The sequence below is a fragment of the Artemia sp. Qi Xiang Cuo genome, chromosome 1 (genome assembly GCF_049724085.1).
Source record: "Artemia sp. Qi Xiang Cuo chromosome 1, ASM4972408v1, whole genome shotgun sequence".
In the NCBI taxonomy this organism is placed as follows: Eukaryota; Metazoa; Arthropoda; class Branchiopoda; order Anostraca; family Artemiidae; genus Artemia; species Artemia sp. Qi Xiang Cuo.
In genome coordinates, this window is record NC_142794.1 from 62,298,098 (window position 1) to 62,314,395 (window position 16,298).

The window sequence follows — 16,298 nt, forward strand, 5'->3', positions numbered from 1 at the left end:
GCTGCCACTTTTCTTGATTTTCAAGCCAATATATTTCCCTTGCTGTTCAAGCCAAGTGACAGAAAGTTTCCTATACAGGGGTTTTGGACAAGGCGGTTCTAATGGTGTACTTTTTGTTTTAATCTGACTCCTCTGTTAGGAACTATGGGTTTTTATATTTCTTAACATTGGACGTGATCGTCTCTTACTAGGTTGCTAGCTACCGCTGCAACCCGGATTGAATCTTTAAGTCACGTATCAAGTATCAAGAACCTAACAAAAAATTAAACTAATTTTTAAATTTTCAGGTATTTTTCTAGTCTAAATTAAAAGATTAAAACTATTGTTCAGACACCATAAATGTTTTTGCAGTTTATAACTTTAGCGATTCTGAACTAAAAATGAAAATGAAATAAAAATTATTTTTTTCAATTTTTACGTCACGTAGCTCAATAAATCATATATGGTTATTAGTACACAATAGGTTTTAGATATTACGTCATGTCACTTATTACGTCATATATGGTTATTAGTAGATAATCGGTAAAATATTCGTTCTTTATTATAATTTAAAATCTATTCTTTTGTTTCAGCAGGCCAAGGCGGGTACAATGGAACGATGTTGTTTTGTCTGTTGCTTAACACCTTCTGTCAACTGTACAGTGCCCTAGGTTAAATTTAAACTAAGTTCAGATATTAGATTAATAAATTCTTTGTCAATGCCATGTTTGAGTATGGCTTTCCTAGTGATGGTTTTGAAGTGCTTATAACGAAAAAAACGTCTATTTTCGTGTAGTTTCTTCAGCATTATGATGGCAACTAATAATATTTTTTACTGTTTGTCGGAATATACACTGGAATTTCATTGTCAAAAATATCTGTGACTATACGCAAATCCTCGGTTGTATTCTGATCCAACAGAATGTAACCATAGGGTTAATTTGTTGCCTGACTGTATGCTCAAAGTAGAAATTTTCGAGCACCGGGATACATTTGTTTATTTAGAGTTATTAGAGAACTTGAATCACGGAAAACTCTTTAAGTAATATAGTAGGTACAGTTTAAAGCAAGTGTTCTCATCACTTGCTCTGATGAAAGAGATTATGTAGAACTAGGGTTCTGGAAATCTGTTCATGATGTGAGCAAACTTTAAACAATTGTAGCATTTCCTGAGACCATTGTTCAATGGGCTCGGCAAAATCATCAATAATCACCCATGAGTTTGACTCAATAATATTGAAAACCTCAGGTCCCTGTAGTAATTTTATCGGTATAGTAACTGATACAGCAGCAATAGCCAGGTCCCTGTAGTAATTTTATCGGTATAGTAACTGATACAGCAGCAATAGCCTTTATTTTGTCATATGACTCTAGCCAAACACTATAGCAATAGTTGATTTTTTCGGCTTTTCCATAAACATTCTATTACAATTTTTAACAATATTAGTTAAAAGTATCGTTAGGCCCGGCATGGATGGACCACAAAAAAATGTTCTGAATGGTGTTTAAAATTGATACATATTTGTTTTTCAACAACTGAACTAAAACTAACTGTAAACTATACTTGACTTTTAATTTTCCCCTTGTCAGCAGTTCTATTGCAGTCCTAGTACGATTTTCAAAGAATAACAACAACAAAAACACTTTAGAATCATATTTTCTTTAATTTTTAAAATTAACATAAAAAATAAAGTAAAGTAGCACTTAACAACGACAATAAATATTTAATACACTTAATTTCACTGAATTGTGGAGAGAAAACAAAAATTCATTTTATTTACAACATTTCTAAATCAACACATATAAATAACTTTAAACGATCTCCGCCCCCCAACCCTCTGGGAATGACCACTGGGGCAGCCGAAAGCCGAACTGGAAGGCGTTGGGGGCCTGCTGCGGTGTGTCAGGCTGGATGAGAGGTGCAAAATATTAAAAATAATAATAACTCTTTCTTATATGTAAATACACATAAATATTAATGGAATATATTCCATTATAATATAGAATCTATAATCCTCTCACTTTTCTCACCATAATCCTCTATATATTATAGAGGATTATAATATATAATCCTCTTCACTTTCATTTTTGACTTGTTCTGATTTTTGCTGTCACTTATCTTCTAATACCACAATTCTTTGTTCTTCACTTCATTTTTGATACGTTCTGATACTAGCTGCCTCGCTATTGGTTGTAATTCTCTCTGCCACTTGTCTTCTAACTCCTGGGGGAGGCAGAGATGAAGTATTTGTTTCTCTTAAAATGTGTTCATAAATATAACTTCAATCATATGATTTTTCTTGTCAATCATATGTTTCTTCTGTTTGTGCCTGCATCATAGACACTTAAACGATATAACCATGGCTGAGGCAAATATAACGTATGTATGCTCTTGAAATATGCTCAAAATATGACGTCACTAACGGGATTAAAAAAATTAAGGTTCTTAACAAATTTTCTTAAATTTTTTACCTGTAGGCCTAGGCTATAGATCGTTTTTTAGGCTAGAAAATCTCTGGAAGCAAATTTTCCCACAAATAAACATGTGATATTAGGTTTTAATGAGTTACTCAAAAATCAATCCATTTTGTGTATTTACAATCTACTTAAATGATAAATTTTGTTGTTGCATACAATGGTAGCTCTTAAATGGTAATCTGTCCTTACAATTGAACAAAATCAAAAGAGTATCTTTGCAATCAGTTTATCAAAATGGCATAGATAAAGTGTTTCAGAAAAAGTATAAAGTTTTACTTTTCAGGGAACTTCGAGGAGGTGTAATATTCAATCAAGAGATAGTATGTTTGTTCAGATTTTGACAGTATGTGGTTTCAACATATATATAGAAAGTCAAAATAGGGATTCTTATTGGAATTAAATAAAAAAAAATGGCATATACTTTAAGATGTTCGCGTATTTTGTGCCATAATGTACGTACAGAGAAACTGTGAAAATAAAATGGGGAAACTTGAAATTGAATGTGGTATTTACAAATGTTGCATTTAGTTGCCGTGAATATACTATATTCCAGCTTACCGTCACCACTCTAGTTCCACCTTTTCCTCGCCATCATCAATACTTGCACCGCTTGTGCAGTTTAGTTCAAGCATCAAAAATTAAACTTTAGACTAAAATTGAACAATGTTTGTTTAAAGAAAAAAAAACTTTGTTCTCCATTATTTGCCATAAACTATACTATATTATTTAAGATCTGTCTTATAGCCAGTATTGTTAAATTCTTCGAGACGGTTGCAAGATAGGAGAATTTATCCAAACAAATCCTCTTACACGGATGAAACCATCTTGGGTGAATTTCATACTTGATTAGGGGATATTATTTATTTTTTCTTTTTTTGCTTTTTCACCAGCCTTTTGAAACTTGATGCCATTATGCTTTGTCATTGCCAACATTGATTGACGAATTACGCCATTATTTATTCTTGGCGAGGGTTTTTCTAATATTATATTTTTACCGTTTTATAAGACAAAAATTTAAAAAGAGCAAAATAATTTGATTATTTAGGGCTACAGATTTTGGTGTTCAATATTTTGATTAGTAGAATAATAAAAAAAAGATATAAAATTCTTTATCGTTAGTCTTTCACTTAACGATTGCTAGTCATAAGACTCAATTCTTCTCTTATAAAACTTTTAAGCATGGCATTAATAGCAACTAGTATTCAAATAGATACAACTAGCATCACGAAATTTTTTGCCAATTTAAATCAGTGTGAGAGCCCTGTGATTATCATTGAATGCAATGGAGGAAAAGTTGAAGCCAAGAAGATTCTTTTGTCGGCTATAAGTGATGTGTTTCAGGTCATGCTTGAATCTGACATGCTTGAGAAGCATACTCATTCTGTTCAAGCAGATGATTTAGATTTTGAGACTATGAACATGATCATGGAATTTTATAAAGAAGGAACTGTTCCTGATTACAAAATGTTGAATAGGGAACATTTTACGTACATCATTGAGAAGTATAACTTTGTGGGGATCAAAGAGGAAATAGCCGGAAACATCTTACAAGATTTTTATAGTTCGAAAAGGAAGGATATGAAAGACCTTGAAAGTATTTTTTCTACTTTTGAAATTCAACATTATAAAGAAATAGCTATTTATTTAATTGCCGACCAGATCAGTGAAGGATATGAAAGCCCAGATTTTGTATTTGATTTTAGTGTTCCTGACTTCATTGCCTTCTCCACCAAAGTTTTAAATAATGATTTAAAATATACATCATCATTTTCAAAAATGCTTTGTAAATGGCTCCAAAAGGATCCAAAGGAAAGATCAAGCGAAGTCTTTGAAATCTTAGATATGATGTACAAATTATACTCTAGAACTGAAGAACAAGAAGAAGAAAACCTAGAACCGGTGAAAAATGAGACACGGGAAGAAAAAAATAAGGACGAAATTGAACAAGTAAGTAAAGTTGAGACCGAAGAGAAAAAGGTAAAAGATGACAGGGAAATTACATTAAGCAGAGCCAAAAATAAAGAAAACACAAAGTTAATAACCGAGGAAAGTAATTTCTTAAGAAACGATATCGCCGTATCCAAGCAAGTTCAAGATTTGTATGAATTGAAATACCAAATATTCAAAAATTCTGTGTCGGGAGTTCCCGCTGAAGAACGCCAGTTACCGCCAATTACACCATCCACCAGCAGTGAGATGACCAGCAGATGGGTTGCATCGTCTATTTTCACAATTTCTGGGAGACTTGTTAAAGGTTAATATTTTACCTTTTATTGTCTATGTGACTGTTCAACTGTTTATGTGACAACCTTGGCACCATAGTTCAGAAAACTACCATTGTTGCGGTTTCCTTTTATTTTTTTTTATTTTTTTTTTTGTTCCTCCGCTTGAAAATTTTAAAATCGTAATATCTAAATTTTTAAATTATATTACATTTTTTTTTTTAAGCATTTATTTTGTTTTTCAATTTTTTACTTATCAATAAATTTATAAGATTTTAGCCAAAAAAAAAAAAATATGTAAAGATATTTAAGTGCGATGTATTTAAAATACCAAATAAATTTAATTATTTATAAAATAATTACGATTTCCTATTATTAAATTAAAAAAAGTTTAAAAAATGAATTGCTTAATCAGCAAATACCAAAGTACAGTCACCCCCAGAAAAAGAACGGCACTATCCAGGCTTTAGATTACGCTAAGAGAGTGAGTAATAAAAAATATACTACGCAAAATATTTCTAAGGAAGTTCAAAAGATAGGAGCCGTGTGAACGTCTAAATCAACGTAATGGTTAATGATTTAAAAAAATCTTTATTTAAACTGAATTCAGTTTTCCATAGAATATCCGACCGTGTATGAATTTATTCTTTCAACTTTGATAAACTAATTATTGTAAAACCAAAAGAAAAAACTTGTTTTAAACAGAATGATCGAATTTTTTAACAACTCACCGAATCTTAATGACGAAGTGTCTTTTCATTTATCCGTAAAATATGTCAAAATATTTTTTTTACACATCATAATCTAAGAAAAGTTATAAATCTCTCTCTAACAGAGAGATTGACTTTTAAAACCAGTTCGCCATTTTGAAATTCAGATGTTCTCTTTACATGTCTTTTACGTTATAGTAGAATTTTTTTTGAATTAATATACAAGAGGGGGAGAGGGATAGGGGCCAGTTTTTTTCACAATAGCTTTTAATCTACAAAAAAACTATAATTTATTTTCTATTTGAGGAAAATTGGGAAAATTTTGCAATTCCCGCCGAAAAGAAACCTAACATTGGGAATGAGAACCACTTTACGTTCATCTGTAATTAATTACGCCAAAACCTTTATGTCATATATATAATGCGAAGAATACCGTCACCGACCATAAAAGACCCTGTATACAAGAAAACGAAATGGCAATGAACATGACAGTCTAGTAAGAAGCAAATAAAGAGAGTTTTAAATTTGTCGATACTTCCACTAATGAAAGGGAAAAGTATCACTCCCTTTGACGCTAATACTTCACAGCGATTTAATCTTCTTGATAACAGACTGTAATTATTGAATCCTGACAAGTATACGCGTCCAGCCTGCTAAATCTTATGAATCGGCACATAGGCATAGCAAAGGTTTCGCAAAAAAAGGAAAAAAAACAATGCACACACATTGAATTTAAGGACCATGTTGCTTACCAAATGACACTATACGCACACAGATATTAATATTGCTTTTGTTGCTACTAAACTACTACTACTACTACAGTAATTGTGTTTTTTTATTATTACAAAACATATATTTTACATGATATGAAACATAGTTTGCTAATAGTCCAATTTTTAACTTTAAAAAAATAGCGTTATTTATACACTTTGAAAATAAGCTATTTTCAGGATATGGCCTGAAAGGGATAAACCAACCCTTTAAAACCATGTAGGATCCTAGGTTTTTCCAAAACAGATAAAGAGTATTAAGATGAAATTTTCAGGGAATGTTGGACAAAATCAGAACCTACTATGTTCATTTAAATTGTAAATATGATATATTAATAATACATAGGGGGGAGGGGTATTAAATTGGAACTTACAGGATATATATATATATATAGAGAGAGTGGTTAGGGGGGACAGTGAACTAACAAAAGGATACTAATCGCACAAAAATAGTGTCATTGCTACTGCTGCTGCTACTAATCGTGTATTCTTATTTATTTTAATACGTATGTTTGAAATGATATGAAAATATACTACGCAAATAATCCAATTTTTGGCTTTTTTGAAAAAAAAAGGGTTATTTATAAACTTTGACAATCAGCTGTTTTCCTTATAGGTTAGATAGAATGACATATTATAAATACCTTCTCTCTGACCTTAAGAGCCAAGTCACGAATTACGTTATCTTATTGACGTGGTGGCATTAATTGAAGCGCCAATGGAGTTTCATGATATTCAGGTTGCTGGAACACCACCGATCGAAGAAAAGTACAGTAAATTTTAACAGGAGTGTGATGGTAGTTATAATTTAGATGATATACATTCTGACAATATAGATTACTCTGAAAGGTAAGATAGCTTTAAAAAAATATCTCTGTTGTGCTAACAATTCTTTTGATGTAGAACATAGCAAAGTCGAACAAAGCAATGAAGTTAGTCCAGATCAAGGTCTGCTAGAGAAAAATATACTTTGATTGAGTCCTGACAACATACAAATTTTAGCTATTTTTATTTTTGATTTAAATGAGGTCCCCTCTTCAACACATTTAATGGACATAACTCCATTTCAACTGAATTTAATTGAAGAAGAAAATAAACTCGCTTGCAGTTATTCACATAGTCCTAACACGTTAGAGGCTATGTTAAGCGAACTGTAGGGTTTCACTCAACACACCCACCCTATTGTTGAGGTTGAACAAAGTGGTGGGGGAGGTAGTGGTGATGGTGATTTACAATTCTCACCATCACCATTACCCAAATTTCAGCAAACATATTCAATTCTGAATGCGATAGACATTCAGAATTCGGAACGTTCGATGATTCAGTGACACTAGGACAATCGGTGATCCCTTTAATACACTGATGGTGGGAAATATTATAAGTGATCCCATAAATATTGTCAACATATATGTGTAAAAGATTCAAGCACTTTTTGAGCACCAAATTCAAACGTGGGGGGGACGAGACATCATAAAGGCCTAAATTGTTTTAAAAATATTCTATTTAAATGAAAATCACGGTGAAGTCTACTATCATTATATGCACACTGAAATTTTGGTCCTTCACCCACATTTGGGAAATTATTAGAATGTTTTCATGGATTGGATAGACAATGCTGTCACTCATTTGGAGAATTATAATGAGATGGGTAGTGGTTCTGTGGTTTTATTTGTTGAAAATATAAGTGTAAATACTTCTAAATTGAAAAGATTTTTTAAGGGGGGACGTGGGGAGAGGGCTATTGAATTAAAATATAATCCAGATTTAGAAAGGTGCAAGGGTGTCCAACGAATCTGTTTCGAAACAGACAAAAAGTGTTTCATGTACGCATTTCTTATATCGGCTTTCTAACAAATTGGACCAGTGGGCCGGACATGAGAAAGAGGGGTCTGATTCCCCCCGCGTAGATTTCACTTGTTTGACAGATAAATTTCCTTAAGCACTCAAAGGAATATATACTTTTGAGTGGGCAAACGCGCATTTAAAGATTGGTGTTACAGTACTACAACACAAAACAGAATTTGAAAATGGAACACATACTAACAAACAGGGAGTGATATTTTCAGTAAGATCGCCATCAATTGAATCTTTAAAGCACTAGGTCTGGTTGTTGTTAACACCACGTAGTAAACCAGACTCAATTGTCCCTTTTAAACCAATAACGGATATTAACAGAGTTATGCGGGAGGGAAAAAAGGGGTGCGGGGTACGCTATTATTTCCCAATGTGTTTTTCTAGATTTTGAACTGAATTAAAGGTTGAGATTCACATGAAACACTACAAATGAAACGACTCTTAAGCAGTGGGGAATGTTGCAGGTGTGGAGGAAATTTTAAGTTATGGAAATTTCCAGAATAAACTTATGCAACTTTATAGATTGTATTGAGACGTTGAGAATAAACTAATATATGCTAACAACCCCCCATATTCAACTCGTATCAAAGAACATCAAGCTATTGAAGTTTCCTATGCCCATGCTCTAATAGCATGGGCATAGGAAAAATGTTAAGCCTATATGCTGGAACAGAGTTATCAAATCTATATATCTAAATAACCCCTGTTTCTTGAGCGAATAACATTTCGAAAGATATGCTAGAGTCTGTAGCCTAGGTAACTATCTAAATTTGAAAATTCACCCCCTCCCCCCTACCCTCGTATTCCCGTTTTTTTCATTAGCCCTGGTTTTAGATGCATACTTTCTAAAATATTTACGGGATTTTATAAAAAATTATGGATTTTTTTATGCCTTTCTGTTATATTGGCTCTTCCGAAGAAAACAATATACTTGTGCCCAGTCAAGTTCTGTTAATATGAAATAAGATGAAAATATAATAGTTGAGAATGCTTCCCTCGCAAATTTATAACGTGAGTTCTGTTTAGTAAATCTTCTTCGATTTTTCCAAAATAAAATCATTTTTTTGTCGGAAATGAATTTTAGCCCCCCACCCCTCAGATACATTAAAATTCAGGGTATGTATTTACACATTAGAGGGGGGTAGGGTTACATGAAGTCTATAGTAAGTGTAAATTGGCTAGCTTTTTTTTATCTGATCGCATTTTTTTCTACTAGGCTACCTTTAGGTATAAATTTTGGCTCTACATGATGTGTGTATGTTTAAGCCTATATGCTGGAACTGTGTTAACAAGTCTATATATCTAAATACCCCCTGTTTCTTGAGCTTATAGAATTTCGAAAGTTATGCTATGAGTCTGTAGCCTACGTAACTCTAAATTTGACAATTTATCCCCGCCCCCACCCCCAACTTCCCGGTTTTTTCATTAGCACGGGTTTTAAAATCACAAATTATAATCTAGTTTCGGGATTTTATTATATATTATGCGTTTTTTTATGAATTTATCTTATATTGTCTTTTCCGAAGGAAACAAGATACTAGTGCATTATATAACACACGAAAGAAGTCAAGTTCGGTTAATATGAAATAGGATGAAAATATAAAGGTTAAGAAACAAATTTGGTCTATACATTTCCACATTAGGGGTTATATGAATTGGCAACTTTTATCTGACTTCAATGAAAAAATTCCACCAAGTTGTAAAAATGATTTTTTTTTTAAGGATAATTTTGAAGAATGCGTCCCTCCCGTCGACAAAAAGGCCCAGATTGAAGCTGAAAATCAACTACGTCCTACTGATACACTACATTGTACCTGTGAGGGCATACAAACAAGGAGAGAACGCAAGGACCCATGTGCAAGAAGACGAAATGGTTAGGGGTGTGATGATGTTCCAAAAAGCGAATGTAAGTTTTATATTTATTGATATTTCACTATATAGTCGCTATTAATCAAATTTTCGACCCTCTTAAAAATACGGTGATTTATGCACGTTTAAATGAAGTGTATGTTATCTTTATAAGCTACACTGGTTTCATCACTACCATTCCCCCCATCTGAAGAAACAAGTCATATAGAGGAAATATTTCATATTGATACACATAAACAGTTTAGTCATAATTTTTAAACTTCTTCAAATTACGATGAAGGATATGGTAAATTTTGACAGGGGTGTATTTAAGGTAGTGATATTTTTTATCTTAATTATGATACAATAATTAACGACACGGAATGGACAGATAATTTATTGGGGCAATATTTATATGTTAATTGTAATTCTTTAGATGTAGACAATATCATAGTTGAACAAGGCAATGCAGTTCCTTCAGAGGATGATTTACCTTGGTTGAGCCCGAATACTACGCAAATTTTGGACAATTTTACTCGTCAGTTAAATGAGAATCCTTCGCTCTTAGATTTAATGAATATAGCCCCGGCTCAATCTAATTTAATTGATCATGAAAATGAATTGAATTGGATGGATTTGCATCATCCTAACACACTAGAGGCTATGTTAAGCGAACTGGGAGATTTTAATACATACACCAGCCCAATTGTTGAACAAAGTTGGGGAGTGGGTTTAGGTGGTGATGATATACAAGGGGTAGAGGGTTTAGGTAGTGAAAATATACAAGTGGGAGATGGTTTAGATAATGATATACAAGGAGGAGGGGGTGATGATACACATTTCTCATCGCTACCGGAATTTCAACGAACAAATTCAATTCTGAATACAATAGACATTTTCACTGCAACCTTTGGCGATCCGTTTAATATACTTGTAATGGGATCGATTCTCAAAAACATCAAAATTCCCCAATTAAAGTTACCCCAGTAAAGTAACAGCACCCAAAAATATGAATCCAAAAATTCAAGTAACCTAGAGATCAAACAAGTCTCAACCGTTCAATCTAAAGTAGTCAAACAAGTGTATTTAATTAAACAGTACATTGTAATATTCTTGTAGCAAGTTTCAAGCGTTTCAGTTTAAAATAGTAAAACAATTGTAGAGAATTAAACAACGCATTGTAAAAATCTTTCCCACAGAAAATGTAATCAGTAAATCTGACGCCACTTCGCAAAAGTATGCAATAGATATCAGGCTGACCAAATCTTATAGGACAGGCGACTAACAATGTAAGTTTATCTTAATAGCTTGAAATTCCAAACCAGCAAGAGATGTTATAATTTTTTATGAAAAAAAATAGTCAATCGAGTTACCAAATATTTTCATTGCATTGTTACGAAAACTAAGTTTAGAACTTTGTATCTCAATGTAATTAAATCGTATTGTACTTTAGCAACTTTCATAGAAATAAATTATAAGCCATATGGAAACTAAGTGACACCTCGCTAGCAAAAAGCTAGAGTGTAAAACTTTGTTTGTTCTGAAAAATTCCAAAGTGATATCATAAATTATATTCTGAAAAAATATCAAATGGACCTAATAATCAAAATACTGTCATTTTACGTGCTGTGAAGAGCTTTGGTTTTTGGGAAGTGGGGTTTAGAATTATTCTGGATTAATATCAAATGGGGCATAATAGTCAAAGTTTTGTTTTTTTTTATCATATTTATAATGTTTTATGACACCCGTGCAGATATAGGCTATTTGGTTTAAAATGCTTCTTAAGTACTTTACAGAAATATCTGGTTTTTAAGACTAAAATTGAACAATACGACTCCTTTAAATATAAACAATATCAATAATGTATTGGAGTGAGCTTTGGTTCTGGGGGTTTGTGGGCGCTACCATTTTTTTCTTTCTTTTTTTATGAGTTTAAGCATACATGCATATGTTATATGAGGAAAAAACTAAAAATTAATTTTTATTCCAGGAGATTGATACACAAAGTCTCGACCCAGAGCGACCAAAGCTCGATGCGGGCTCTGACATCCCTAACAAGGACCTAATAAGATCTTTGAATATGGTGAGGCATAGTGTAATCTGCTATGCTCCCCGATCAGATAGAAATGGCATTTCTGATGAGTTACCTGTAATTTCTGACGTAAGTGCTCTTATCAATTTTTTTTTATGTAATTCTGGGTAGGGGGGGGGGGGGAGGGAAGAGTCGGTGAGGGTGCAAAAAAACAAAAACCTATTCCCATTCTACATAAATGAAAATTCAAATAATCCCATATTTTTTATTCAGGTTTATAACGCACTTACAATTTCGCTTTGCAAATTCCTTTTTTTTAAAAATTACTTATCGTTTAACTTTCACGCCTTGATTAATCAGAGATGGCATCAATATAGCAAAGTTAAAAAATAATACATTATAATAGCAAAACCCGATCTTGTGAATTTTCTGTTTAACTTGTCAGGAAATATTTAACTCACAACTCTGGGATCAGCGTACCTCTTCGCGACTTGGCCAAATCAGATACAGGAGGCATCTAGCAGTCAGAAGCTTTGCATACGAAAACCCGCCTTTGACTGTGGATTCTTGTATGCAATACGCATGTTTTTCAAAGGAATTTAAAGAAACTAAATATTTTTCATTCCCCCTTTTTTAAAAAAACTATCGTTAAAGCTCTAGTTTTACAATTACGAGACAAGATGGGGTAGATATTCTGAAACTATTATTATAATAATTTAGTAAATCATTTCTTTCTATGATTGTGGGCAATAGACTCTTTCGAGATTGACATGTAAATAATGCACTATGTAGCAAAACCTGATCTAAGGCACTTGTCGTGAAATCTGTCCATATTTAATTTGCAATCTTAATCAAGCAAACTCAACGAGACGAACCTCTTTGGCTCCTCTTAATAATTTCTAATCAGCTAGTTGAATGCGCGCATGTGTATTAAATCATAGCGTAATTGTTGTAGAAGAGGAGCAGGGGGCAAAAAAACCTTAATTAGATAGTGTTTCAACCATAACATATGACTTTTGGTTCTTATTGGTAGAAGGGGTACCAGCCCTGAAGGAGTCCATATATGGGCATAAAATACAGTAAAATTGACTACGTAAAATTAAGTTTTTAATTATATTTTTGAATTTGCCACCATTCATTTCAGAGAAAATGACCAAATGGTCCAACAACCTCTTAATTTTGAGTTTTAACCCACTCCCTCACACTTTTAGGGTAGAACTGGAATTAGGATACGAAAAAAATAACATTTGAATTAAGATTTGGAGGCAGCAAGCTTGATTTGATAGGAAACGACTATTTAACAAATATTTTCTATAACTGACTAAACGAATATTTTAATTAGATACCAACTTAATGGCATTTTAAGCTTCTTTCAGGTGTATACACGTAAGTTTTGAAGAACAATATATAAACATCCTGAGGGGGCATATAGATTTAACAGATACTCATTTCAGGTATGGCCCAAAATTGGCTTTGGACCTCTGTTGTAAGGTCAATTTCTGTACTGAACTTTTATTTCAAAAACTGGTCAGGCTTAGGGATAAAAATCCAAATTTAAATTTTTCATGGGCTATGACTTACTTTTTTATTTGTTTGAATTTTAATTTTTGCCCACATCCAGGTATCGATAATGTTCAGTGGAAAATATTAACAGAAAAAATACCAAGAACCCGATGCTCCCCCTATCTTACCCATGTTAACTTACTGAAGAACCAAATAAGACACGAGACTTGCTTCGTTTTATGACTGCTCAGTGGTGACAGTTATGTCCCAAATTGGACGATATCCAGCTTCGATGACTAATTTGTTCCAGATTTCTGAAAATAAACAACTAACGAAATTTTTAATTCAGTTGGAGAGAACATATCATATTTGAATAAATATTATGGTTAGGTTTTGGTCAAATTTCAATTCAACGGATGAAAATCAGTCAAAACTGTAAATTCCCTTTACGCAAGCAAATATTTTTCCTCTTACCCGCCAAATATCTATCCAATGAATTGGCTTCTAGCCATCCCTGCAAAAGACCAAACTAAGAGCATGTTATCCATAAATGGACAGCGAAAGGATCCAAAGAAATATTTTATTGGTAATTATAACCTCCTTTATCATTGTGTTACTTTTATTTTTTATTTTTTCTAATGAAGAGGAGATTTAGAATAGAGTTAAAAAAAATTTACCTTACCAGCAAAGTCGGTGGGTCAGAATGGGGAAGTTTATGCCAGATTTGTGTCATGCTAAGCATTAAGAGTGCTAAGAACTTCTTCCCCTCCCCTCGGAGTTTTCTTCTTGTATAATCCCGAGGAAAATTCCTGCACATGCAAAATTAAGCAGTCAAAGAGAAAGTACAAAATGGACATCTCCAAATGTAGGCCAGATGGGGTATCAAATTAAGCCTGACCAGTTTTTGAAATAAAAGTTCAGTATAGAAATTGACCTTACAACAGAGGTCCAAAGCCAATTTTGGGCCATACCTGAAATGAGTATCTGTTAAATCTATATGCCCCCTCGTGATATTTATAAATTGTTCTTCAAAACTTACGTGTATACACCTGAAAGAAGCTTAAAATGCCATTAAGTTGGTATCTAATTAAAATATTCGTTTAGTCAGTTATAGAAAATATTTGTTAAATAGTCGTTTCCTATCAAATCAAGCATGCTGACTCCAAATCTTAATTCAAATGTTATTTTTTTCGTATCCTAATTCCAGTTCTACCCTAAAAGTGTGAGGGAGTGGGTTAAAACTCAAAATTAAGAGGTTGTTGGACCATTTGGTCATTTTCTCTGAAATGAATGGTGGCAAATTCAAAAATATAATTAAAAACTTAATTTTACGTAGTCAATTTTACTGTATTTTATGCCCATATATGGACTCCCTTCAGGGCTGGTACCCCTTCTACCAATAAGTACCAAAAGTCATATATTATAGTTGAGACACTATCTAATTAAGGTTTTTTTGCCCCATCCTCCTCTCCTACAACAATTACCCCATGAGTAAATATACACGCGCGCATACAACTAGCTGATTAGAAATTATTAAGAGGAGCAAACGACGTTCGTCTCCTTGAGTTTGCTTCATTAAGATTGCAAATGAAATATGGACAGATTTCACGACAAGTGCCTTAGATCAGGGTTTGCTACATAGTACATTAATTACATGTCAATCCCGTAAGAGTCTATTAACCACAATCATAGAAAGAAATGATTTACGAAAGCATTATAATAATAGTTTCAGAATATCTACCCCTTCTTGTTTCTTAATTTTAAAACTAGAGCTTTAACAATAGTTTTTTAAAAAAAGCAGGAAAGAAAAATATTTAGTTCCTTTAAATTCCTTTAAAAAATATACGTGTTGCATACAAGAATCCACAATCAAAGGCGGGTTTTCGTATGCAAAGCTTGTGACTGCTAGAGGCCTCCTGTATCTGATTTGGCCAAGTCGCGAAGAGGTACGCTGATCCCCGAGGTATAAGTTAATTTAAGCTGAAACTAAGTAAAGGACAATTATGCCTCCATATATTCACAGTGATGTATAAGATTTTCCATTACATCTGTAAACTGTTCCACAGTTGTAATGTAAACAACTGTGGAACAGTTTACAGATGTAATGGGAAATCTTATACATCACTGTGAATATATGGAGGCATAATTGTCCTTTACTTAGTTTCAGCTTAAATTCGATGATTGAGCCTTTATGTACTACATCCAACGACTATGACGTCATTGATCAATATTGTATATACAAAATTAAGTTTTTCGTGAAAAATAATTAATAAAAAAATTAAGTGCAAAAGGCGCCAGATCTAGAGATTTCCTTTAAAAGGAGCCATTGAACAACTCTCTACGATGTTCCAGTGCCAAGCTATCTCTGGAAACAAAAGAAAGAAAAAAATATCCCGTTTGTGCAGAATAACGTGGTTAAAGTCAATTTTCTTGATTTTCAAGCCAATATATTTTCTTTGTTATTCAAGCCATAGGGTGGTAAGTTTCCTTTATAGGGGTTTCAGACAAGGCGGTTCTAATGGTGTACTTTTTGTTTTGATCTGACTATTTTTTTAGGAGTTAGGTGTTTTTATATTTCTTAACATTGGACGTGATCGTCTCTTACTAGGTTGCTAGCTACCGCTGCAACCCGGATCGAGTGGTTTAAGGTGCTGGTGTTAGCCACTCTTCAATTCGGAGGCATGGGATCGAATCCCAGCGCTGACAGTATTTTATACCAAAGCTAATTATAATCTTGTTTTAGTTACTATGGACTGAAGTTCGTTCTTTACTATATACAGTTTTGACGTTTCTTATATAGTAATTATGACGTCACTGCATCAAAAATACAGTTTTTATTGGAAAAATTTATTCTCTTTTAGAAAAAATTTATTTTAGTTACTATAGATTTTTAACCCAATTA

At 33.0% G+C, this 16,298-nt stretch overlaps 1 protein-coding gene across 1 annotated transcript in view; it reads right to left on the minus strand.

Moving 5' to 3' along the window:
- Window positions 1-1,630: 1,630 nt before the first annotated feature.
- LOC148956571 (uncharacterized) overlaps window positions 1,631-16,298 on the minus strand; it is a 68,732-nt gene continuing 54,064 nt past the window's right edge. The window contains exon 4 of the mRNA XM_089085970.1: window positions 1,631-2,203. Within this exon, the coding sequence (XP_088942096.1) occupies window positions 2,102-2,203 (102 nt within the window). The 3' untranslated portion in view covers window positions 1,631-2,101. The remainder of the gene's footprint in view (window positions 2,204-16,298) is intronic.